At 53.8% G+C, this 23,412-nt stretch overlaps 7 protein-coding genes across 7 annotated transcripts; 3 read left to right on the forward strand and 4 right to left on the reverse strand.

The window, feature by feature from the left end:
- Nucleotides 1-489: 489 nt before the first annotated feature.
- NECHADRAFT_91173 (uncharacterized protein) lies at nt 490-1,348 on the reverse strand (the record flags this gene model as incomplete). Its single annotated transcript, XM_003046638.1, has 2 exons — nt 490-1,254; nt 1,334-1,348. The coding sequence occupies 2 exons, from the start codon at nt 1,346-1,348 to the stop codon at nt 490-492; spliced, it is 780 nt and encodes a 259-aa protein (XP_003046684.1).
- Nucleotides 1,349-5,969: 4,621 nt separating this feature from the next.
- On the reverse strand, nt 5,970-6,656 carry NECHADRAFT_27378 (uncharacterized protein; the record flags this gene model as incomplete). The annotated part of the gene is made up of 1 exon (XM_003046639.1): nt 5,970-6,656. A coding segment is annotated over one exon (687 nt), but the record flags the coding sequence as incomplete, so codon positions are not given.
- Nucleotides 6,657-9,097: 2,441 nt separating this feature from the next.
- On the forward strand, nt 9,098-9,768 carry NECHADRAFT_34344 (uncharacterized protein; the record flags this gene model as incomplete). Its single annotated transcript, XM_003046065.1, has 2 exons — nt 9,098-9,355; nt 9,409-9,768. 2 exons carry the CDS (start codon nt 9,098-9,100, stop codon nt 9,766-9,768), a joined length of 618 nt encoding a protein of 205 aa, XP_003046111.1.
- Nucleotides 9,769-10,769: 1,001 nt separating this feature from the next.
- Nucleotides 10,770-12,642, forward strand: NECHADRAFT_66609 (uncharacterized protein; the record flags this gene model as incomplete). The annotated part of the gene is made up of 3 exons (XM_003046066.1): nt 10,770-11,085; nt 11,136-11,595; nt 11,640-12,642. The coding sequence occupies 3 exons, from the start codon at nt 10,770-10,772 to the stop codon at nt 12,490-12,492; spliced, it is 1,629 nt and encodes a 542-aa protein (XP_003046112.1). The 3' UTR covers nt 12,493-12,642.
- Nucleotides 12,643-12,737: 95 nt separating this feature from the next.
- Nucleotides 12,738-13,541, reverse strand: NECHADRAFT_91175 (uncharacterized protein; the record flags this gene model as incomplete). Its single annotated transcript, XM_003046640.1, has 1 exon — nt 12,738-13,541. The coding sequence occupies one exon, from the start codon at nt 13,539-13,541 to the stop codon at nt 12,738-12,740; it is 804 nt and encodes a 267-aa protein (XP_003046686.1).
- Nucleotides 13,542-17,360: 3,819 nt separating this feature from the next.
- NECHADRAFT_76622 (uncharacterized protein) lies at nt 17,361-19,908 on the forward strand (the record flags this gene model as incomplete). Its single annotated transcript, XM_003046067.1, has 3 exons — nt 17,361-17,484; nt 17,590-19,307; nt 19,360-19,908. The coding sequence occupies 3 exons, from the start codon at nt 17,361-17,363 to the stop codon at nt 19,906-19,908; spliced, it is 2,391 nt and encodes a 796-aa protein (XP_003046113.1).
- A 991-nt stretch (nt 19,909-20,899) lies between these two features.
- On the reverse strand, nt 20,900-22,161 carry NECHADRAFT_76623 (uncharacterized protein; the record flags this gene model as incomplete). Its single annotated transcript, XM_003046641.1, has 2 exons — nt 20,900-22,022; nt 22,106-22,161. The coding sequence occupies 2 exons, from the start codon at nt 22,159-22,161 to the stop codon at nt 20,900-20,902; spliced, it is 1,179 nt and encodes a 392-aa protein (XP_003046687.1).
- Nucleotides 22,162-23,412: the final 1,251 nt, after the last annotated feature.

Raw genomic sequence — 23,412 nt, forward strand, 5'->3', positions numbered from 1 at the left:
AAGGGATTCGGTTCCTTTCATGTCTGATCTTGTCGATTTGTTCTCCGGGGCATTGCGCAACAAAGTATTTGGATTTTGGCCTTCACGTCTGCGAATGAAACATGGCCAGGTTGGTCAGTTACGCTCGAAGAGTCTTCCCGGTCCAGTTGTTCGTTGTCCTCATGGAGTATTGTCGTCGGAATTCGGGGAGCCTAGATGCCAACAAAGCCAGTTTTAGGTCGAGCGCGAATCAGGCAAACCCTCTTCTGTCCCGTAGATCGTCCTTGGTGCCTTTCTCCTAGAACCGTCGATACCAGCCGGAAGCGTCATCGACATGAGGTCCCGCATCGATCGAGTTATTCCACAGAGATTAGCATAACTCCCCTCCCACCTCGAACAGCCTGCCCGAGGTGGGAGGAGTTGCTAACCGCCCTTGATATGGACCTCGAGCAAGTTTCAAGCCGTAGATTTCTAGGCCAGACTCAAGCTCCTTGAAGGCCCCTAATTCAGTCAACACGGTCCTGAAGGCCCAGGGTCTGGTCCAACGGGGCTGTGAAATGGGTTCATGGGGATAGCGTAGCCCAAAGTTGATGAGGCATCCCCGGGCATAGGTGCCACAGAATAACTGTGCCGCCTCGGATCCTCAAGCAAAGATCCAGGTGCAGCCACCGGGTGGTAGGTTTCAGTGCGCGGTACTTGAGTGCCAGGAAACACCTGCGCGGCGTATTGGTGTGGGTGCATCTGGGACGATATCGATTGCCGTCCTATTGGGGTGGGAACGTTGGAGGGGAGAGGCCGGCCGTATGCTGGACCGGGTTGAATAGCTTGCCCTGGCTCCCACAGGGAGGAGCTGCTCGTCGAGACGCTAGCAATGGAGGTTTCGCGACTCTCTTGCGGCGGCACAACATAGGAGACACCGGGATCGAGAGGAGCAGGTCTCCTGGGCGCTATAACGTGCTGGAGAGACTGAACAGCGTCGCTGGGGTTGCTCGAGGGGAAGTGGGGGATTGGCGTCGGGTCGGTCTGGGCTGCCGCGCCGCCGGTGTGCAAGTAACTAGATATGTAATCATCGGTGATGCCGTGTCGGTTGAGGAGACCACGGAGCTGACGGTTCTCCTCAGCCACCCTCCTGGCGGCCTGCTGGACTTCAGAGGACGCCTCGACGCCCTGGAGCTCATAGACTCGAAGTCGTTGCTCGAGCTCCTGGAGATACTCTCTTCTGCGAGCCCGCGACCTCCTTTGGTTGTCTCTTATCCGGGCAAGATTGGCCTTTTGCTATGGAGAGGAAAATGCTAAGATTAGGAACAAGGGTCGAGGGGAAAGGTTGAGGTTTGGGCTAGGGCGGGCCACATACTGCCGGCGTTGACATTTAGCCGTCTTGTAACTTGACAGAACAAGTAATAGAAGTTTCGCGACGGATGGAGGGCATCTAGGTCAGGTTGCGATTCTCGGAGCAATGGCTTGGCTTGGGGAGCGCAAAGGTGGTGGTGGCCGGCCAACCCTGAGCAGGGTCGATGAAGCTGGAGCTGAGCTGGAGCTGGATGATGAAGCTGGAACGAGTTCAGACGAAAAGCAGACAGGCCCGGCAGATGACGCCTTTCCTTTTATCGAAAGGGGAATGGGGCGCGAGGAGTGACATATAAGTTCCGGGATTTTTACAAGGAGCCCAAACGACGACGATAAGCTCTTGAAGCCGGGAGGGAGGAGGGCCGCCACAACAATCGAAGGCAGCCACAGCGAGCGACAACCACTTTGAAGATGGCAAAGGAGCCGCCGGGGTCTATAAGTATCGAATACTTCTGCAGGAATCCAGGGCCCGTCCTAGCCCGGAGAACCCCATCGAACGGACGGGGCAGCCCTATTGGGACCACCACAACCGACGAGTCGGCGGGGATGCGAGACCATCGGTGCAAGTGGCAGCCCGTTGCGTCCAAAGGCCTGCAGGGCTACACTAAGAGCAGATTCGCGGGCTAGACAGCATACGACACCGTACAGTAACTAGAACCCTGGTGCATGCTGCAAAGAAAACGGCGTAGCTAGCTGTTGAAGCAGCGCAGCCAACGCTGCCCAGGTAGAGGCCGATGGCCCAGCAAGACGGCCACCCAGCGCCACCAACTCATGGCGCCCGTCATGGACGAAATCGAGGCAAGCCACTCTCGGCACGAGTGCCGCAACTGTTGCCAGCTTAGCTTGTCCAATATCTCCTTGCCTTTGAAGGAGGCGAACGAAGTTGCGTTGCGATTGCGTGGTAAGGGCGTGGATGCAAGCCAGGGGGGGGTGGCAGAGGTGTCTAGATAGACAGGGTGGATGTCAGGGTTGGTACTGTACTGTACAGCAAGGCTGATGGTTGGATTAGTAGATGTGTGTGTGTGTAGTGTATGGAAAGCTATGAAACCACGTTTTTTTCGAGACCCGGAGCAGCTGTGCCCAGCCAAAGCTGTAAGATATGTACTGTAACCGACAACTCAAGCTGGAAAGCTGCTTCGTGTTGCCAGCCAGCGAAAAGGCCTGGCATAATTGGGCACAACGTAGCTAGGTAGTTTTGAGTTTACGCGAAGCGAGCGGAGTTGGAGCTGAAATGACGGAGTCCCGGTGCCAGGGAGCAACGAGGCCCGGTGCAGGTCCTGCGCTGCAAGCCGGCGGTGCTAATAATGATTTAACGGGCCTCGGCGTGTGGTCGGACAGAGCCCACCGGCGGCGACGACATTATTCGCTTCCTCCCAGTCGGCACTCTCTGGCGGGGATATGCACCGCACAGAGGGTTTCGCACCGCACACCCTCTCTCTTGGACCTCGCTCGCTGCAGAACCAGACGGGCTGGCGTGAGCCGTTTCGCCCCTTGTGGCGGTAAAGGTGGTGGTGTAAGTCAGGGTGTGCTATGGCGAAGATCATAGCTGAACCACGCTCTCATAACCGCGAATCCTTGAGGTTGGGTCATGGAGACTTCAAGGTTTGAAAGTCTGAAGCCCTCCCAAACACACCGAGCTGCAAGACTCTTGTCGCCGCTCCTTGAATCGCGCGGCGGGCGCAACGCAACAGTGGACAGGGCCAGAGGAAGCAACTTGGACGAGTTGAGTGGACTGCCGCAGCAGCGTCTTCCCTGGCTCGACGGTAAACGCCTCTCATCATTCGGCCATAGCGGTCGGCATCTTGGAGAGAGATTTGGTCTCAAGACAGGCATCCCTTTGGCTGCAAGCTAGGACCCTGGTGACACCATTCCCCACGCTACCGGACAAAGGCTAAGCTTTGCTAGGGTGCCTTGCCGGACGCCGTCTGTTTCTTTTGGGGAATATGTCGATGGACTTTTTTTGAGGGAAATCAAGACCAGAGGCCGGTGATGCCGCTAACGAATGCACGGCCGCCCGCAGCCAGGGGAACGAATATGAAATCCGACGACAAGAGCTCTGGCGCCCGGTAATTCGGTTTGGTGATGGCCCAAGACGGCAGCCCGATGCTGCGTTATGCAGAGCTGGATCTGATTGATCAACTCGTCGACGACGCGACGCCTGAGCGGGAGGTCCAGGACTGGGCTCGGGTGATTGTTGAGGAGGTAACCCATGACCAGGACCATGATCATACGGAGAGAGCGAGTGCTTAGCATCCAACGATTCAGTGCAGAATCGAGAACGCCGGGATCAGCAAAACAAAAGGAACAGAGCAAGGCGAGACAGGCCCGAGCCTGGACCAACCGAACAGTCAATGTTGCAGAGGCCGTCGAGGCGGACAAGGACGCAATGTAACGCACGTGGAGTTGTACCCATGATTCAGAGAAGAAAGCAGCGCAGCGCAGTCAGTGCAGTGCAGCGTAGTTGAGCAGTCACTAGTAGGGGCGCAAGGTGTAGGTAGCGAGAGGAATGCAGCGAGCTCAAGATGAAGGCGAGTTTTTTATTTTGTTGAAATGTGAAAAGTGACCTGTTGACGCCCTTGTTTCTGCAGGTTCCAGGTTGTGTTTTACAGCTGCCGTACATTACAGTAGTAGCAAGGCACCGATCAAGGAGTTGGGCAGACGCCTAGACGATCCCGGTCATGGCGGACGCGCCTGCCTCGCCTGGGATGTGTGCCTGTAGCTTCTGTCGACCGACGTCCAGGCTGGAGCTGGACCTGAAATCTCGATCTTGGCGGAAGGTGCACCTGGAACGCACCTTCCCAAGGGTTTGGGACACCAGGTCGGGGGGGGGGCATTTTTTGGGGCTGAATCCAGACAATTCCATGGGCGGCCCCCACACGGCATTTGCCGGCCGTTGGGGGTGGGAGGCTTTCCGACACGACGGGAGTCTTACTCTTACTCGACCTTATTAGGGGGCCAGCAGCCACAACCTACCATTGGATTGGGTACCGGGGCCCCTCCGAGGTTGTAAGCCCAGTTGTCGCAATAACCACCAGGGGGGAAACTAATGAATTGTTGGATCTCTGCTGGTATTATTGCAAAGAGGCTACGAGCTACTAAAACGCCTTCGGTCAAGAGAGGCTACTGTAATTAGCTAAACCGCCGGCACGGGCTGCGGGCGGCAATCAGTGTCACGAGCTGCCCAAGTCGTCCCGCTAGCTGAGCGGCAATCGACAAGATGGGATATCATGGAGGAGGGGCCACGAGCTCAGGGTCTCGTCGAAGCTTGTCCTAGGGCGAAAGAGGTGAGACTGGTGAGTGCCGGTCTGTCCTATCGACGTCTTCACTACGTAAGACAAGGAAAGGTGTGGTCGGACGATTCTTCTCAAGTCCCGGCGGTGGATTACGGCGCCGGCATTTGACCCGGGATTTTCCACTCTTTTTTCATCTCTTCTCATCATCAACTCCATATCAAAGCAGGCTGCGGGCGGCGGCGTCAGATTATTCAGGTGCTCGTGCTCTGCGCGTCCCAGCCAATTGCTCCACAAAGAATTAACTACACGTTAGGACTGGCTCCCGGGACCATGGCGATGGGAGCCGGGGCATCGGGCTGGTCGACCGCCTCCCAGGTGTTGGTGATGCTGTTTGGACAGGCGTCAAAAATCACACCCACCAAACGAAATAAGGAGCATCATACATGGGCTGCCCGAGATCTCTGGCCATCATCGCTTCCCCCCCTGATCCCGAGGATCTGGGAGCATGTAACGTCTTGGCGGTAATCACCCCGGTAGCCAGTCGGCGACGCCCATTCACCAAAACAACCTGGGAGGCAGAAAAAAATACGTCGGTCATCATGATAAAGCAGACCTGGTGGATTTACATGACCCGCTATTGCCCGCTCCTGCCCGGGCTTTCCCCGGCCGCGGAGCTGCCGTTAAAGGTGGGTCACTGCGCCTCTTTCCCCCGGCATCCACTATCGGCGTCTCCTCCCTCTCTTCTCCTCTCCTGTCTCCTCCTTTCTTTGACTTACAGCCCGTACAAGCCATCCCCTCCCTTGCCTGCAGGTCCGTTAACTTCCAAATTCCGACAAACATCCGTGTTTCGCCCCCTCAAGTCAGAAGGCACAGCAATGCGGCGTCGAGACACCGAGGGACTGTGTCCAATCAGAGCTCCCACAGCCAAGTCATCAACACTCCGAGGGTCTGGTTGTGGCGCCGAAGCGACTCAGGCTCATGCACCACAGATCGCCCACCAGAACCCGAACGAGCTGAACTGTCGGGCCGTCAACCACAGGTGAGCATGGTTTGTCGGAGGTTTTTCAAGACCAATGCGCAACGAGGACGCAGCCTACACGTCAGTTGCACGACTCAGGATGACGATGAAAAACGTGGTTTTGCGGGTCGATAGGCATGGCCGATGTGAATCGGAAAAAAGCATGTGGCAGCTGTGTAACGTCGTGTCCCGCCTCGCTCAGGCCTCTTGGCCTTTTGCTTACCTGGGGCTTCCTTGACTCGAGCGGATTGACAGGTTGACAGCCATCTTTGCAGAGGCAAGTATCAAATACTTTGACTGATATTGAGCATGATATTCATGTAACTCAGCGGGGGCCATCGCGACCCTACCATCCTTGAAAGTCGGTCTGCAGTTAGTAAACTTTACCAGCTTGTCAACCACGTGCTCAACTGCCTTTGGTAAACTTCGTCCCGCAGCACCGTCTCGAACTCTTCCCGCTTCACTAGCAGCACATCCTCATCGGCCGCCGCCCCAGTCTCGTGGAAGCGCCGTCTTGCCTCTCGAAACTCTTGCGTGGCCTGCCGGAACCTCACCTCCGCCTGACTCAATAAGCTTTCGCGGAGGCACTGCGCGCAGAGATGCGGGATCCAGCCCCGGTCCGGGAGTGTTCGTGGCAAGAGATGTAAACCCTCCTTTGTCAATAGTCTCGCCGGAACGCTGTGCCCGCAGCCCGGATATTTTAAGCAACTCCGGCAAAAGGGACAACTCTCATGTCTACGTAACCACTTGTCGAGACACCGTGAGCATGCTGCGTGCCCGCACGGCATAATGCTAAAGGTCGTGTCGTCAACTGGTGCTGTATCTGACTTGATCTCGCAGTGGGCCTGACGGCATATCTGGCACTCCAACTTTGGAGGTCGATCAATAAGAAACGTGATCTTGGGGAACGGGAAGAACGATTCTTTTGGATTGTAGATCCGGTGGGGCTGGAACCATGACGAGAAGGCCGGCAGAACCTTGGATCTGAGCCATGAGCCGGAACCTATCGTTTGATGTGGTTGCGTCGACGGGGGAGTCGGGTTCTTATCCGATGCTCGAGTTCGTAGATACCTTTTACGGGTTCGTCGGGTGCATTCTTCCGCCATTTTTATAAGCTTTACTTTCGTTTTGTTTGTTGAATTTGTTAGGTTGGTTTCTAATGTCGTTTAGTTGTGTTGGTTTCAGAGTGCTTGCAACTGGGTTATTGCTCTATGATAAGTTGTGATTATTGACTGATGAATTGCACTATTTCTAGCAAGGAGGATCTCCGAACAGATCAATGCCATTTACATGAGAAGCCACAAGGAGCATGGTCGTGTCTGTTCAGTCATTCTTTACCTCGAGTCAAGAGGTGTCTTCTTTGTTCGATTCATTGTGGTTGTAAGTCATCGCCCCGCAATGGGTGTGTTCTCTCATCCACCAACATGTTGTTCTCCCTTCACTGCGGGCCTTTCAAAGCCAAGACGACTTTGAAATTCCAACCAACAGACATTCTGCGAGTGTGGATGCAACGGTAAACAGCCAAGCACCGCCTCAAACATTGTCCCTGAAGTCCAAAGTGCTCACGTTTCAGAAAGCCACTACGGGGGAAATTGCTCTAAGTAAGACATTGATAACGAGGCGAGCCCAGTCACAAACAGATCGCCAAGTGATGCAGATTGTTGCCGCACGCAATAGATGATGTGCATACCAGCTCGCCTCACCTTTTTTTCGACTCTGGGCGTCTAGGTTTCCCTATTCCGTCGACCGAATCTGCGCATCGCAATATTTGCTACTGGTGTTTTGTCCCGCGGGGAGGACAGGAGTCGGTCCGAGGCGCTACGGAACATTGCGACTTCACTCTGGGCCTCTTTGATTTGCTAAAACGTACCTGGTTGAAGCCGCGCTGGTCCTAGTTCGCTGTAGCCCGTGGAGACACTTGAGATTAACGGCGACCAAAAAAAGTGACATGTTATATCAAGATGTGTCCTCTTATGAAGTCCTTCATGATCCCCCTCAACTTGGGTCTTTTGAAACTCCCAGCAGCAAACTCAGTCCTGAGCTCGGCTGCAACTCCTCAATTCCCGGTGATGGAATGTTTACGTCAGGGCTACGTCGAATCGCTCATTTTTAAAGTGCGGCTCAAAAAGGAACCCGCGTCTGATTTACGGGCCTTAGCAATGGACGGCGCCGTCATCTCCCTAGTGCCCTCAAGTCCCAAATCCCCGCTTCCAAAACGTAGTCTGGCGACTCGGCCGAGGGATCCGCAGCGAACGGGCCTTTTGCTGGCTTTCATGTGTTTTTCCTCTTTTCGGGTTGTGGTAGCGCACCGGGGAAATCAAGGACCCGAGGTATTGTCGGCCCGGAAGGAGGACGGAGTGCCGGTGCCCATCTGCCGGAAAAGTGGATCCGGCCGGAGTCCGGCTTTGAATACGAACACCGGCTCTGAGGTCGGGATGTGGGAGCCGATAATTCGGCGAACAAAAAGGACATGGGTCAAGTCATAATATTCCCACCGCTGCTTCAAAAAGAATAGTGTTTATTCCATTGCGGGAATAGCGGTGGGACTTGCGACTCATCTTGATGACAGCCCTTCGGCCCGGCTCGAGCGTACACCTTGGTGTGCTGGAAGTTGGCTCTGTAACGTTGTAAAACAACAGCGAGTTGTCCGGGTTGTGCAGCATGCACTGCTATGCTATGTATGTACTATGTACAATGAATAATCCAGTCGCACGAACTAATGTTAGCCGTTGGATCAGCGACAGGGTTGGGCGCCCCGTCCCCTTTGTCTCCATCAGCTCATCTCGCCTGGTCTCAGCCGCTCCCCACAATGCAAGCTGCTGATTCTCGGTCGTAAAAAAAATCCCGAGACAGAAGTTTTTTTGCTTTCTTCTTCCTGGGGACTCAAGGCTATTGTTTCGCCGAGACTCAGCTCGGGTAACAAGTAACGATGCCAGCATAGGAGTTGTTGATAGATAGATGCATTCTCAGTCCATTTGGGCGACGTTCCAACTTGTGCTAGTGGATCCATACTTGGTTGCCCCGGTTCCCGTTGCTGGGGACTAACTAAACAAAACTATGGACCAGGATCTTTTACCAAGTCAAATAACCGAGCGAATCCTCCTTTCCTACGTCTGTCAGCCTCGAGCATCCTCCTATGAAAATTCCCTGTATCATGGTCTAGCGGAGTGCTCTTGGCATCTACGTTGGGCACTGCATCGCTGTCCATGCATCTCGGCTCGTGTTTCACTGCGTCATTGCATCCGGTTCAGATCAGCCCACGGCATAGCTGCCACCCAACCCATGCACGAAGAAGAAAAAACAGCCTTATTAGGGGCTGCCGAGCAACTGTGACTATCACTTGACCAATGCACTTTCTTGTATTTGACCTCGTAGTTTCCCTCGTCAGTGGCTGCCATCTGCTTGTCATCTAATAAACTTCCCGTCTCTGCGCGCCTAGTGTCAACTCCTCCCGAAGTCTCATCGATTTTCGCATCGCTTTGACATATTTTAGCAAAGCTACACTACTTCAGCTATCGTCATGCCGTCTTTCAAGACCATCTTCGCTTCGGCTGCTCTGGCCTGCCTCGCCAGCGCCGAGACCATCAAGGTCACCGCCTCCAGCGACAACAAGTTCGAGCCCGATGCGATCAAGGCTGAGAAGGGTGATATTATCGAATTCCACTTCGAGCCCAAGAACCACAGTGTCGTTGCTGGCGACTACCGCTACCCTTGCTCTCCTCTCGATATCGGCACTGGTTTCTTCTCGGGTTTCGTTCCTACTGATGACGGCACTGCTGTAAGTCAATGGCAATTCTCTTATCAAAATGCAGCGCAACTAACTCCATCTAGGACCAAGTCTTCCGGGTCACTGTCAACGACACTGAGCCCATTCCCTTCTACTCCTCTCAGGGTAAGGAGTGCCCTGGTGGCATGGTCGGAATCATCAACCCCGGCGAGAACACGACTCTGGACAACTACAAGAAGGAGGCTGCTAAGCTCAGCTCGGGTGTGACCCCTGGCAGGGCCGTCTTTGGCGGCAGACTGGTCGACGAGGATGATGCGGACTCCGACGACAGCGACAGCAATGACAGCGACGACAAGGACTCCGACGAGAGCAAGGATGGTGATGACAAGGACAACGCCGCTGGTGCCCTCGGTGCTCCTCTGGCGGGTGTTTTGGCTGTCGGCCTTGCCCTCATCATGGCTTGAACGGTGGGTTTGAAAGGTTCAAGAATGCGACATGAAATTAATGATATGCCTACAAGGCTGGAAAAGGCGCAGTGGGAACTAATTTAGCTGGGCATTTAATCGTAATGCCCACAATCCTGTAGATAATACACTCACAATCGGGCCATTTTGCCCTTGTACTTGAATGGCACTCGATCATCGTGAACTAAGCATGCGTATGCATTGGGATAATTGAGCTTGGCTGTCGTTCATGCTCACATTGTATATGTGCCATGTACGGCGGCTAGTTCTACCCGTCGATAGACGTTGTAGTCGTGAATGGATGTGAAGAGCCCCATGTTGAGTCGTGAGATACAACGAGCATAGACGCTGGATATGTATGGATAAACTTATCGGCAGTTATTTGCAATCTCAAAAGCTGGGTTAGGCCTGTGATTAAGAGTCTTTCACTGCCATTGTCTTTCTTCGCTCGTATCGACAAACTTATCAGATGATGCCTCCCTGTCAATTTGTCGGCACATCCCCCGATGCAGCTGGGGAACATGCCGGTCAGATGCATTTACTCTGCAGAAGCTTCCGGCACTACATCATCACCAAATCACTCGGAAATCAAGCCCCCATGTAGAAGTGACACGGATCGCGGACATGGAATATTTATCATGTGAAAGTGAGGACACATGACCATTGCTTACGGGCGATCAGGAGCTCGTGATCATCTCGAATCTTCCTCCAGGGTAGGTCGACCTGATTATCACCAGATTGATAAGCGACAACCCCCGTTAGTCGACCTCGGCACAATATACTGGGGCGCTTAAACTGCGGGCGGGACTATTCGGATCTAGGAACAACATTGCCGGGAATCACTTCTAAACCCGGCCCACATCGTCATCGCCTCAACACCGAATTCGCGGGCTTTCTCCATGGCTTGCATCCTTCATATCCCGACCCCTCCTCCGTAATGCGCGCGAGCGACCGGTTACCAGCGACTCCAATCCCATCCAACTGACACGAAATCGAACATTATGCGCGGTGGTGCGAGGTGTAGTGCCTCTCTCCGCCAACTACGGCTTTCCCGGCCGTTGGCGGATGGCGGCCGGTATGCGAGGGCCCTTCGGACGAGCGCGGCGCCACAGGCGTTGAAGTCGCTGCCATATTGCCGCACGCAACGGTCAGGACTTGCGATCCAGGGCGCCAGTTTGTCGACGTCGTGCGCCAATCGATCTCGGTCAATGGCTACAGTTGTCGATGCGGACCCCATTGTCCACGACGGAGGTCCAATTCCAGAGTACGATCGGCGAGTGGAAGTGGGCAAGTTGCGAAACGACGAACATCAAAGAGGTGAGGATTTTGAAGGGACAACTGCGAGGCATTGGCTGATCGAGTAAAAGGTATCATTCAGAATCTTCAGAATCTCCACGGGGAACTGCGCCATTATAACGCCCCGCCTGTCAAGCACCCAAGCATCGAATCTCTCAAGCCCGAGCCCAAGAAGTCTGTATTCTCGTCGCTCTTTAGCAAGGGCCCAAGCAAGACCGCTATTGGAGATATCCCCAACAACCTTCCCCGAGGCTTGTATCTGTATGGCGATGTCGGATGCGGCAAGACCATGTTGATGGACCTGTTTTATGAGACCTTGCCCGCATCTGTGAAAACGAAAACCCGCATCCACTTCAACAACTTCATGCAAGATGTGCACAAGAGGTTGCACCGCATCAAGATGGAGCATGGCAACGACATCGACGCCGTGCCATATATCACAGCTGAAATTGCTCAGCAGGGTAACGTGCTTTGCTTTGACGAGTTTCAGTGCACAGATGTGGCAGATGCCATGATTCTGCGAAGGCAAGCGTTTTAAATCCATGTCCAAGCCGGTGCATACTAACATCTGATAGACTATTGGAATCCCTCATGTCTCATGGTGTAGTGTTGGTGACAACATCCAACAGACACCCTGACGAGCTGTACAAGAACGGTGTCCAGCGAGAGTCTTTCATCCCCGCCATTGATCTCCTTAAGAACCGCCTACATGTCATCAACCTCGATTCGCCAACCGATTACCGTAAAATCCCCCGACCACCCTCCGACGTGTATCATACGTCTCTCGACAGCCACGCTCACGCCCATGCGGAGAAGTGGTTCCGATTCCTTGGTGACCCTGAGCAGCCTGAGCCTCGACCAGAAATCCAGAAGGTCTGGGGCCGCGAGATCTATGTTCCCCGAGTCAGTGGGCGAGCAGCCTGGTTCACCTTTGACGAGCTCATTCGACAACCAAAGTCAGCTGCCGACTACCTCGAACTGGTCCGCGCCTACGAGGCTTTCATCGTCACTGATATTCCCGCAATGAATCATCAGCAACGTGATCTTGCCCGTCGATTCATCACATTCATCGATGTCATATACGAGGGTAACGCTAAGCTGGTCCTAACCACCGAGAAGCCCCTTACTGAGCTCTTTGTTTCCCGGGACGAAATCGCCGAGAGCCTTATGAAGCAGGGCTTGAAACACGACCAGGCTGCAGAGGCCGCCAAGAACGACTTGGAACACAATGTGGACAACCTCAAGGACTCGAATCTCTTTGCTGGATCAGAAGAAGCCTTTGCCTTTGCCAGAGCGCTGAGTCGACTGCGGCACATGGAGAGCAAGGAGTGGGTGGAAAGGGGCATGGGTCTCGAGAGCCAGGGTGGCAAGCAGGAGCAAGACAACTGGAATAAGACGAGGAGTCGACAGATGGAGGATTCGATGTAAAAGGAGGATTTGGTTTGTGACATATGCATTATACCCGGAGCGCTGACTCGGCATAGCGAGCGTCTGCCTGGTTTGTATGAATTACCTATGAGTTGATGCTTGTTGGATACAACGTGTATGAAATAGATACTACAAGTTGGTTGAGTACATATAAGCCATATGAATACCGTTTTGTTACTTTTTTTGCTAACCACTCATGTGATGAATCCTGTGTCCATTCTTCCTCATCACCTCCGGTGAACAGCTCAGTAGATTCCTGGCAGGACAGTCCACTTCACATCCTTCTTGAAGCTCTCCCACTGCTCACCATATCTTTCACTGCAGTACCTGTTCAAAGATGGGACGGCTCTGGTGATAAAGTCCCATGCCTGTCCACCGCCCATCACAAGCCCAGCAACTGGTCCACTCGACGCAAAACTGTAAGCGCCGCGCCAGAGGGCATATCCGCCATAGTTGATGTGTCGTGCCCAGTTCCATAGACCCGTTCGCATCACCTTCCCCTTGTTGGCCGGGTTGTCCTTGAACACCTTGCGTTGATACTCGGACACAACCTCGAGGGCAATACCGACGGTGTAGAGGGCAGGCCCAACCACGAGCGGATATGGAATGCTGGTCCCGGGGAAAGCGGGCGCCTTGGTAGAGCTGGTAGCGGCGGCGACGAAGAGCAGCGTGTTGACCGAGTTGACAAAGCTGTTGTACACGCTGACAGTTATGGCAGCAGTGGGAGGGAAGTATATCTCCGACAGCTTGACGAGCCAATAACCCTGCTTAGCAGCAGAGCCAACTGCCATGGCGAGGATGATTAGATGTGGGAGCGGAAGACCGAGAGCGTCTATGGCCTGGATACCGGTGTGAACGACGGCATCAGGAGAGATGGATGGGATTCCGAGGTTGCCAAGGAGAGCAGCGCCACCGCCGGTGAGGAGGCTGTACTGAAGGACCGGATCAAGGCCTCGAAGGCCAAGAAAGGTGAGTGTGCCAGCCGGGCTGGACTTTTTCACATCGCGCTGGATGAATTCCTTGGATCCGGCTTTGTTAGATTCCGCCATGGTTGAGAATCTGTTCTTTGCAACGATGATGCAAAATGAGATGCTACGAGGTCAACGTCATGGACTGTTGGAGTTTGATATATACTCTTGCGCTACTGTGCGTAGGCGACTTTTAGAAAGGTAGCGCGCCTGGATGAGCCAATCGCCGTTGAGGTCGGAACAGCCACGGCTCCGAAGACCGACATCTTGAGAGGGACCGGCGCCGTGTGGGGACCGGATACGGACTTTTCTTAGAAATCATCGGCCTTAGTCCGTACGGAGTACGCTTCTGACGGATTATCTCATGCTTAAACGCCATTAAGCGGCCAGTAACTGGATGCTTTCGAAACAATACGGCGTAGATAGACGCCTGATTATCAAGCAAATCCGCTAGATGAAGTGTTTTGTGACAAGAACCAGCCATAACAAGCACATCTTAGATCCGGAGCTGTGACGGGCATAGCACGGTCTTTGCCAATGTTTGTGCCATATGGAGGACAACCCTCAAAGACAGGCTATTACACATTCAAACTCTTGTGATGTCATGGATAGCGTTTGCATCCAAGACCGGAATCCTGGGTGTGGTATTGAGACAGCTAAAAGGTCTCGGTGAAAGGAACGCAATGTCTCATGGCAGTGTCTTGGCCTCATTGTTCCGGTCCCTGATCCGTTCTTGTGACGTTTTGACTCGGAGTTGATTGAAAAAAAAGGGTCAAGGCTCTGTCTGGCACGAGACAAGAAAACTGCCTTTGATCCGATGTCTTTGAGGCAGCCGGAAACGTGACGAGTGGAACAAGGCAAGTCATTAGAATCAGAAACAGATCCGAGATGAGGCTTTGGGATGGATCCAGACTGAGGCCTCGTGAAATTTCGTGATGCAATGGCCCGTGACACAATGGTAGAAGCAGGATCCTTGTGCAGGTGTAGGCTCTCTGAGAATGCCTTGCCCAGCCGAGGCCGAAACACCGGCGTTTGGAGCTGAGGCTGGGGAAGGAAGCTCGAGTGAAGAACAGGCCATGACCATGACCGTGATCTGTGAGGCAGGATTGACGTTGTTTACCAGTAACCAACATGATCAAGGTTCAGTATGAAACAACAACGTTGACCCAACAGACTCGAGGTGTAACTCAAGATCGAGGTTGAGGAAGACTCACACAGTGAGCAATGCCCAGCTGGTAAATTGCCTCTGCTAGTCGTACATACGAGCAGCCCGTAATTTGTTGGTGTTGAGCTAAAATTGGTACCACACCTCTGTTTTTGCCTTTGCTTTTGCCGTTGCCTTGCGTTGCGCCAGAATTATGCAGAACTTGGCGTTCGCAGGACATGTGAATAAAGGCAGCACAACTGTCTACAACTTACCGACCAGGCCTCGCATTGCAGGCACGAATAGCTCATCTCGGACATGGGCAAACCGGGTGGATGACGCTACTTGGAGGGGAGGATCGGCAGATGCACTGACTGGGATGCTCGTTTCAACTTGGAGAGGATCCCAGCTAGCGGGAGAAGTGTGGCGCAAGGAAAAGAAGCGGTTTGTGTCTTCCAGGCAAAGGCCGAACGCTTGGAGGCAGACAAAAGAGATGACGGTGTTGGGGTTCTAGAGTGCGGCTGAATCAAGAATGAGGCCATTTCTGCCGGGTTCATTAATAGGTCCTGTTCTCTCGAGTTGAAAGGATTGCGAGATGAGGGAGGAGGGCTCTTAGTAGCGGGCGGAGCGGGACCTGTCAAGATGATGAGGATGACGGAGGATGTGAGACTGGGATGGGCAGTATGGAACCAACAAGTTTAGAGAGGCTGAGTTTGAGGTAGAGAGAGTTTTGTTTGTTGAGAGTGTTGTTGTTGGTGTTTGTTTGCATCATCATGTAAGGGAAGATAGACTCCATCACTCTGCATCAGATGGAAATTCGTCCCGTCGGCTCAAAGATGGATCCGTGCATTCTCATGGTGATCCTTGAAAAGTGACAGGAGATGAAAGGCACCAGTCAAAGCAGAAGTTGCTGAAAGAGGTAAGCTCGAGGGCGATCATGGATGCGAATATTTTCTCAGGCCGAGAGAGACATCCGACACGATGGGAGAGGTTGGACAAGGGGAAAAGGGGACAAAGTCTGAATGCATGGGGATAATTTAATGAAGAGAGCAAGGGTCACAGGCCCAGCTTGACCAGGTGATGAGACCCTCGCGCCACTCTTCAGAGCCCGTTGGACCATTGAAGCCACCGACAGCCACTGAATTACAGGTTCCAGCTCCCAAGTGAAAGGCCCGGCGCCCCGACATTCCCTGGATTGGCCGGCGCCGTCAACGGTTCCTGGCTAGCAAGATGCAGTGGGGTGACGTCGACCAATAGCGGCGCCTTGGTCCCTGGCGGCTGGCGTCAGTGGGGATGGCACCCAAGCCACCCCTGACTGTAACCCCAGTCCGACTGGACTACACTCATCACAACCTTGCCGCGCGCGGGGGCCCTTGCACATTGAAGGAGGGTCGAGAGGACTCTCCAATCGCTCGATTCTTTGTCGGCAAAAAAGACTCTGCTGATCATCATCTGCAGCGCCCGATGGATGCGGCAAGTGGGAATGGGAAGGGCCCTTGGCTCATTTCTCGCCCGAGCTGTCATGGACGTCTTTGTACGAGGACACGGTAAACGTCCGTCACACACACATGAAAGATGGTGTGCAGTACTAGTAAAATTAGAATAGTCTTCTTCGTGTCTCTAATGCACCTGATCTATGCTGTGCACCTTTTATGCACGCCAGCAGCATCTTGCAGCTCCCCCTAGGTCGTCGAGTCACCCCTTGGACGTAGCACCTCTTCCAAGCGCTGCTCAGTCTTTCTAGACAGCAGCGTCACATCACAGACAGAGACGGTAACCGCCAGGTACTCACCAGCTGGTCCCGGATGAAACATTCACCCAAGAAACCCTGCTGCCCTGTCCAACGGCGCGAAGCGAGTACCTTGCTGGTACGGAAACAGCGCTGGCACTGCCCTGCAGCTGGGTCCATCCTCTGCTAAACTTACACGTTAACCCTTTCTGGGCTCGTTTCGCCCTATCAAAGAGAAGTGATCGATCCAATTTACTGTCCGGGGGTCGCTTGCTTCACTGGGACTGGTAATCGATCCAGCGACTTGACGGACTGTTGGGTGCCCTCGGCAAGGCCGCACGTTGGCTCCTCCCCCACTCCCACTTCCACTCATTCCCTTTCTTTCGTCTCCTCCTCCCTCTCTCTCACCACCACCCTCACTTTTCTCCCTTCTACCCTTTTTCACTCCCTCAAAATCCACCTTCTAGAACTTGTTGCTGTTCACGGTCGCTTCGCATTCTTTTGTCGTTGCTCCGTGTCTAGTTCAGTTCGTCCATTCGTTTCCTCTCTCCCCTGCCTGGCGCGTTTTTTGCAAAGAACGACTGCTACCGTTTGCTCTTTGTCACCAACCAGTCCGACCCGGCCGAGCCAAACCTCATTAACAAACCGACCGGATCAACCTCTTTTACACTCTCTCGTTTGGCATCTGGTCCAACAACAACCACTTGCGCTCCGTTGCACTTGAAACCTGCGTCCCCCATTTACCTTCCTTTACGACATCCTTTGTTCGCATCTGAGACATCGCCGCCGCCTCCCGAACAATCCGACTCCGGCTCCGATAGTCCCTACGAATACATTCTTTGTTCCCGCCCTCGATTGTATCGTTCTCCATTCCAGTCGTCTCAGCAACCAGCCCCGCGATTTGGTCACCCACCACCCAAGGACGATATATCGTATCGCCGCTGCGAACACCGCGTTAATCGATCACCGACGAATTTCACCCTTCAAACTTGTTTCAACCTTTAGCAACTACTCTACTTTTTCCAACATGCATGTCCGGCACGCGCGCGTGCATCGCAGGGCCGATGGCCTATTCGGCTTCGGTAACATCGCTCATGAGATTCAAGGATCCGCCGACACTAAGAAGCGCCATGTAGAGAAGAGGGAACCGCGTGAGTCTCGCCTCTGTCGCGTCGATGCAATGAATTTTGAGAATGGATATCCATTTCCCGATCGACTCGATATTTATCCCACGTAGATTTACTAATATTTGACAGAGGTCATCAAGACGGTCTTTAAGACCCTGGAACCCACTTTTGAAGGCAAAGTTGGCGGCTATAAGACGGTCGGCCATGAGGCTGAGGCAACCAAGGCCCAGAACAGGGCACCTGTGATTACCCACAACGCTCAAAAGGAGACTGACAGGGACGAAGACGAGGACGACGAGGATCAGACCGAGAAGCAAAAGGAAGCAGCTGAAAAGAAGAAGGAGCAGGAGGAAGCTGCCAAGGAAAAGGCCGCGGAAGAGGCTGCAGAGAAGAAGAAGGAGGCTCAAGAAGAAGCGGCTAAGGAGAAGGCGGCTGAAGAAGCCGCCGAGAAGAAGAAGGCACAACAGGAAGCCAAAGAGAAGGCAGCAGAGGAATCAGCAAAGGAAAAGGCGGCTGAAGCGGCAAAGACCCGCAACAAGAGCACGGATGAGGACGACAAGGACGAGACCGCGACCGAGAAAGCCACAACGACCAAGCCCACAAGGACTCGAGTCCTTACCACCACCAAGGACCACTCATCTGTTCCCAGCGTCATCAGCGAGCCTACGGAAAGCTCGATCGAATCTGTCCTCGCCAAGGCTACTGGTGATGCTACCGGGACGGCTGCCGTTGGTGCCGCTCAAGATATCAGCGGATCCTCGACCATTTCCACTTCCAGCGCGACGGCAGAAGCCTCCACATCCAGCGGTACCAGTGCCGGAGCCAAGGCTGGCATTGCGTTTGGTGTTTTGGGTGGACTTCTTGCAGTTGCTTTGCTCGTCTTCTTCATCTTCAACAGGCGTCGCAAGCAGACTGAGATGCAGCGACTGGAGAATGACGACGAGAAGCTGAACGGTCCAATTGGAGGTGGAATGGGCACAATGGGCGCTATGACTGGCCCTATGCGTTCTGTCACCCCTGAGGCCCCTGATGTTGTCGAGACTGCTTCTGTTCGGACTGACGCAAAGGCTCCTCGCGTTAGCCTCCGACCTGTTACCCAGTTCCTCCCCAACTGGAACGGTCTTGATGGTCAGAAGCGTACAAGTAAGGGCGCTGCCATGGCCCTTGCTGTCCCTGCCTCTACTTCCGCCGCTGCTGCTGCTGGACCTCTGTCTCCACGAACCCCTGGAGGCAGTGCCTGGGAGCGTCCTGCAACTGCTCAGAGCACTGATTCCGCCAACCCGTTCGGTCACCAGGCTGAGCGTGTTCCTTCTCCTGTCCAGGAGGAGAGCTTCCAGTCCCGCGGTGTTCCTGGCCCGATCCCCGAGCACTCTACTCCTGTTGCTGCTGCTGCGGTCCCTGTTGCTGCTGCCTCAGCTGGATCTGTCTCTCCTCAATCGCCTTCATCGCCCGTCAACGATCCCCTCACTGCCAATGGACCTGCTATTTCTGCTGGCGCCGCTGCTGGAGCTGCTGCTGCCGGAGCCGGAGCCGGAGCCGCCGTGCTGGCCCGTAAGACGTCGATGCGCAACAACGGTCACCCGAAGCTTGATCTCACTATTCCTCCCGGTCCTAACCATCTGGCTGCAATCCCTGCTAGCCCTGCTGGTACTGAGTTTAGCACTGCCTCTGCCACCCCTGGTACTCCTGATGGCTCAAGCGGTGCTGCCGCAATTGCGGCTGCTGGAGGTCCTGCCAACTCGGCTGTTCACCGTGTCCAACTTGACTTCAAGCCCACACTTGATGATGAGCTGGAACTGAAGGCTGGTGATCTTGTGCGACTCCTCCACGAGTATGATGATGGCTGGGTAAGTATTATCAAACACCATGTTTTCGAACATGCACTAACCAAGCTTCTAGGCGCTCTGCATCCGACTTGACCGCTCTCGCCAGGGTGTCGTCCCACGTACTTGTCTGTCTACTCGCCCCGTCAAGCCTCGTCCTGCCCAAGCTGGTCCTCGCCCTGGACCTCCCGTCAAGCCCGTTGGCTCTCCCCGGGGACCTGGGCCTAACCACCCCCAGGGACAGCGTCCCATGACTTCTCAGGGTAACTTTGGCCCAGGTCGCCCTGCCTCACCCGCTGGTCGTCCCATGACACCCAACGGCAACCGTCCTCAATCCCCTATGGGACCTCCCATGGGACCCCACGGCCGTCCTGCTGGCCCGATGAGCCCTGGACCCCGATCTCAGTCCCCGGGTCCTCGCCAGGGACCTCCCAACCGAGCCATGAGCCCCAGCCCTCGCTCGCAGTCGCCAGGACCTGCTGGTGGTCGCTCTCAAAGCCCTAATGGAATGAACCGACGAAACAGCCCTCCCGGACCTAGCCCCATGAACCCTTCGCAAGCACCTCGCCCAGGTCCTTCCACCGGGTCTGTTAACAGGAAGCCCGTGCCCGGTCAGGCATATTGAGAATTTGCGCGACCCAAATCTGGCTGAGGAGCTTACCACTTTGGACGGCTCTGGACGAAAACAGGAATAAAAGGACCGGCGTTTTGCGATACCAAGGAGAGGACAGGGCATTACGGTCTGCCCACGATCCTGCATGACTTGGGGGATGATTTCGACACAACTCTTTTTTTTTCTTTTTTGAAACTTCTTGTCACTCACTCTACTTCTTTTTTCCTTATGTGGCCACTTTTGAGCCCCCTTTTTTTCTGTTTCATGTTCATATACACTTCACATATCTCAGGCGGTCGTATCCCGCTACTGCATTGTGGCACGTTATCTATCGCTTTTATCGGGGCAACCTGATGAGAGTTTGAGTTCCTTGGCTGAATAGCCGGTTTTGAGGGAAACGCGCATACAGGGTTACGACTTTCCGCCTTGAGACAATGTCCTCTCTCGCAGGGCTTTGCGCTAGTCGCTAATGTCTATCTATGTTTGCGCCTTTTTTGTATTTCATTTTTCGTTTCTTCATCCTGCGACTGGTTCCAGGTCGTTGGATGGAGGTTGAGGAGGAGAGCTTGCCGAGGGATGAGTGCTGAATGAAGCTCGGAAGCTAGGATGTTAAGACTTGAGATGAAAGGATAGGAAATGAAGAGATTTCTCAATGACCAACACTTGTCACTGTCCCTTGTATGATGAAACTAGCTGTGATTATTCATGTTTACAAAGAAGGTTGGCGATGATGAGTAAACGAATAGAAGGTGCAGCAGGTAGAGGTATGTGATATATTCTTTCTATAGCATTACATCCCAACGTCTCTCTTTTAATCACGAGGAGATGAAAGAATTAAAAGGTAACTAGCCGAAAATGTCCCAACTTGCCAATACCTGGCAAGTTGGCGTAACCTCAACGCCTCGCTTCCGGCTCCATTCCATCCTCCTTCCCCCCATAGTGTATTGTTGTATCTATAAGTCATGGCATGGCGTTCTGTTAACCGCCATCCGCCATCCTTGAATTATATGCGACGCCTTGCCATCTTGCTAACCAACAAAGCAGGAAAATCGCCTCCTCGACGCAGGGCATCTTCAAGCTCTGGGCTGTCTTGGATGTCCTCGATGAAGCAGACAAGGTAGTTGACAATGAGGGAACGCGCGTGGTCCATTTCCATGGTGTTGTCAAATATCTCCTGCGCCAGGGCAATAAGGTCCGAGATTCTGTCTCTGTGGACGACGTAGTGAGTGAGGGTCCGGTGAAGACGGGCCAGGACGAGCCGGCGGAGGCGGTTCACGCCGTACTTGTCGGCCAAGATGTACAGGCGCGCGTGACTTAGAAACACGGGCCGGTAAGACTCGTGGGGGTTCGTGTTTACACCGCTGCGCGGGGCCTCGCGAGGAGCTGGGTCGTACATGGGATGGATAAAGATGCACATGGCCTCGTACTTTTTGTTGACGGGTCTGGGCGGGATCCGGCCAAAGTCGGTCTCGTCACGACGGCGCTTGTTGGGGGGAAGGTCAGGGTGCTTGATGTACCTGTAGTCTAGGCACTTTTCCCACTCGGCCATGTAGTTTTCAAGAGAATAAGGCAGAGAGGTGTATGAATGAATCATGCCGTGCTCGTCAATCGACACATCGATGGGGCGCCGGTTTAAGTGTTCGTCCCCGCCGTTGTCAAGCGTAGATGAATCCTCCGAGGAAGAAGAGTATTCGGACGTCTCTTGATCATCAGATAAAATTTCGATAGGTCCGTCTGTGTCGCTGCCTTCACTGGAATCTGAAGAGTCATCATCATCCGTGTCCGATGAGTCCGTCTCCTCGTCCTCGTCCTCGTCCTCCTCAACATTCTCACCATCCAAGGTCTTGCCATCCTGCTCCCCCGGCGCAAGAACGACAGCATCGTCCGGGGCGATGAGCTCGGGCTCCGCCGGGGTGTAGTTACCCGAGTAGGCAAACTTGGCGAAGCGGACAAAAGTGTCGACGTCGAGGTCAAGCCACTCGACGCGGCCCTCACGGGCCTCCTTCATGTTGCCATTAACGAGGGCATTGAGAACAGGTGAAAGCTGGCCGATGAGTTCCTTGTGGATGTGAAACTCTTTACGCTCTTCTCCAATGACAAAGACGAAGGGTTTGGAGGAGATGGACCTAGAATACGCGTGTTAACAGGTTCACGAGGCTAAACGCGATGATAGCAATGATTCATGTCAACGGAGGTGGCGTCGACTCACTTCTCAAACTTGTCCTTGTTGGGCACCTGGGCCGCCTCGGCGCGTGTAGCAGGCATGGTGTATATATTCAAAGGCTAAGGCGTGCCGACCACTCGCTAAAAAGTTATCACCAGCGGCGGCACCACCTGGAACGGAAGGAAAGTGCGGCAGCAGGTATCGCTAATATCTAAAAACTGATGTGTTTTGAAAATGCAAGGGCAGGAGAAGAGAAAACGCTGAGGCTGATGAAAAGAATGAGTGCAAATGAAGAATGGGAGGGAAGCTCAAAAGGGACGGGACATTTGCATTGACGGGTAGACGCCGTGGCGCCTGGAGAAGCGCAACCTAATCCTTTTTCACTGGATTTAAAGGGCGTTAGTGGGTCAGACAGATTTTGATTGGTTTTGTTGCCGCGCATGTCTCACATTCTTCTCTATTTTAAGGCTGGGGTAGACCAATTAGAGGGGGTGGGGCTTTATTCCCACGAACCAACTCTACCTACCCAGGTACGTGATTATCTGGGGTCAAGTCGATTAATTATCGAGACATTTCGGCGTTGAATCAAAGGTGTTTCTCTTTTGTATTTATACATGAATCTCTAAACAAGAGTATACCTAATCAGGCAACAAACTTTCCTCCACACCCACCGCAAACCTCGCCTGATGATTCAACCACTGTTCCAGCCCCAAGATGCTCCTCTGCTATTCGCGTCAGCTCCGTCACCTTCAAGCACCGCAATTCGCACACGGCGCAGATACGCGAGATATCTGGAGCCATGATGGCAAGCCCCGTAGAGGCACATCGTGCTACTCAAGTGTTAGTTGGTAATCATCGAACGGCATGGGATGCAACTTGCCAAACATGTGCCCGCTCTCGCACTTTGCTTCATCTCCCCCCATCTGCAGACCTGCGTCACAAAAGACACAGTGCTGTCTTGAAGCAACACTTCTGAACTGCTCTCTAAGCGGCGAGTTGTGCAGCTCCTGTGATATCTTGCTCTCCGCTGTGGTTCCGGCCACCTCGGGTCTGTTGCCGTACATCCACTCCCAGACCTGTCCCTCTGTCGTGAGCGGTCTCACAGATGGCATGGCCCCATTCTGTTGAATCTGTTCATCCCTTGAGAACATGATCTTGCAGAGGGCCCGACGCTCTGGGTGCTGTGTGCTGTACCGTGACACGAGTACTGCCGTCACGCTTCCTCCAGGTGAGGATGCCATGCCCCAGATGCGATATCGCGACTCATGAACCTGTAGCTGTGAGCTGTCTTCCTCCATCACATCGTATTCAGAGTCATCCGAATCCGAGTCCAAGCCTTCAAGCGCCATGGC

The sequence above is a fragment of the Fusarium vanettenii genome (assembly GCF_000151355.1).
Source record: "Fusarium vanettenii 77-13-4 chromosome 2 genomic scaffold NECHAsca_18_chr2_1_0, whole genome shotgun sequence".
Taxonomy (NCBI): Eukaryota; Fungi; Ascomycota; class Sordariomycetes; order Hypocreales; family Nectriaceae; genus Fusarium; species Fusarium vanettenii.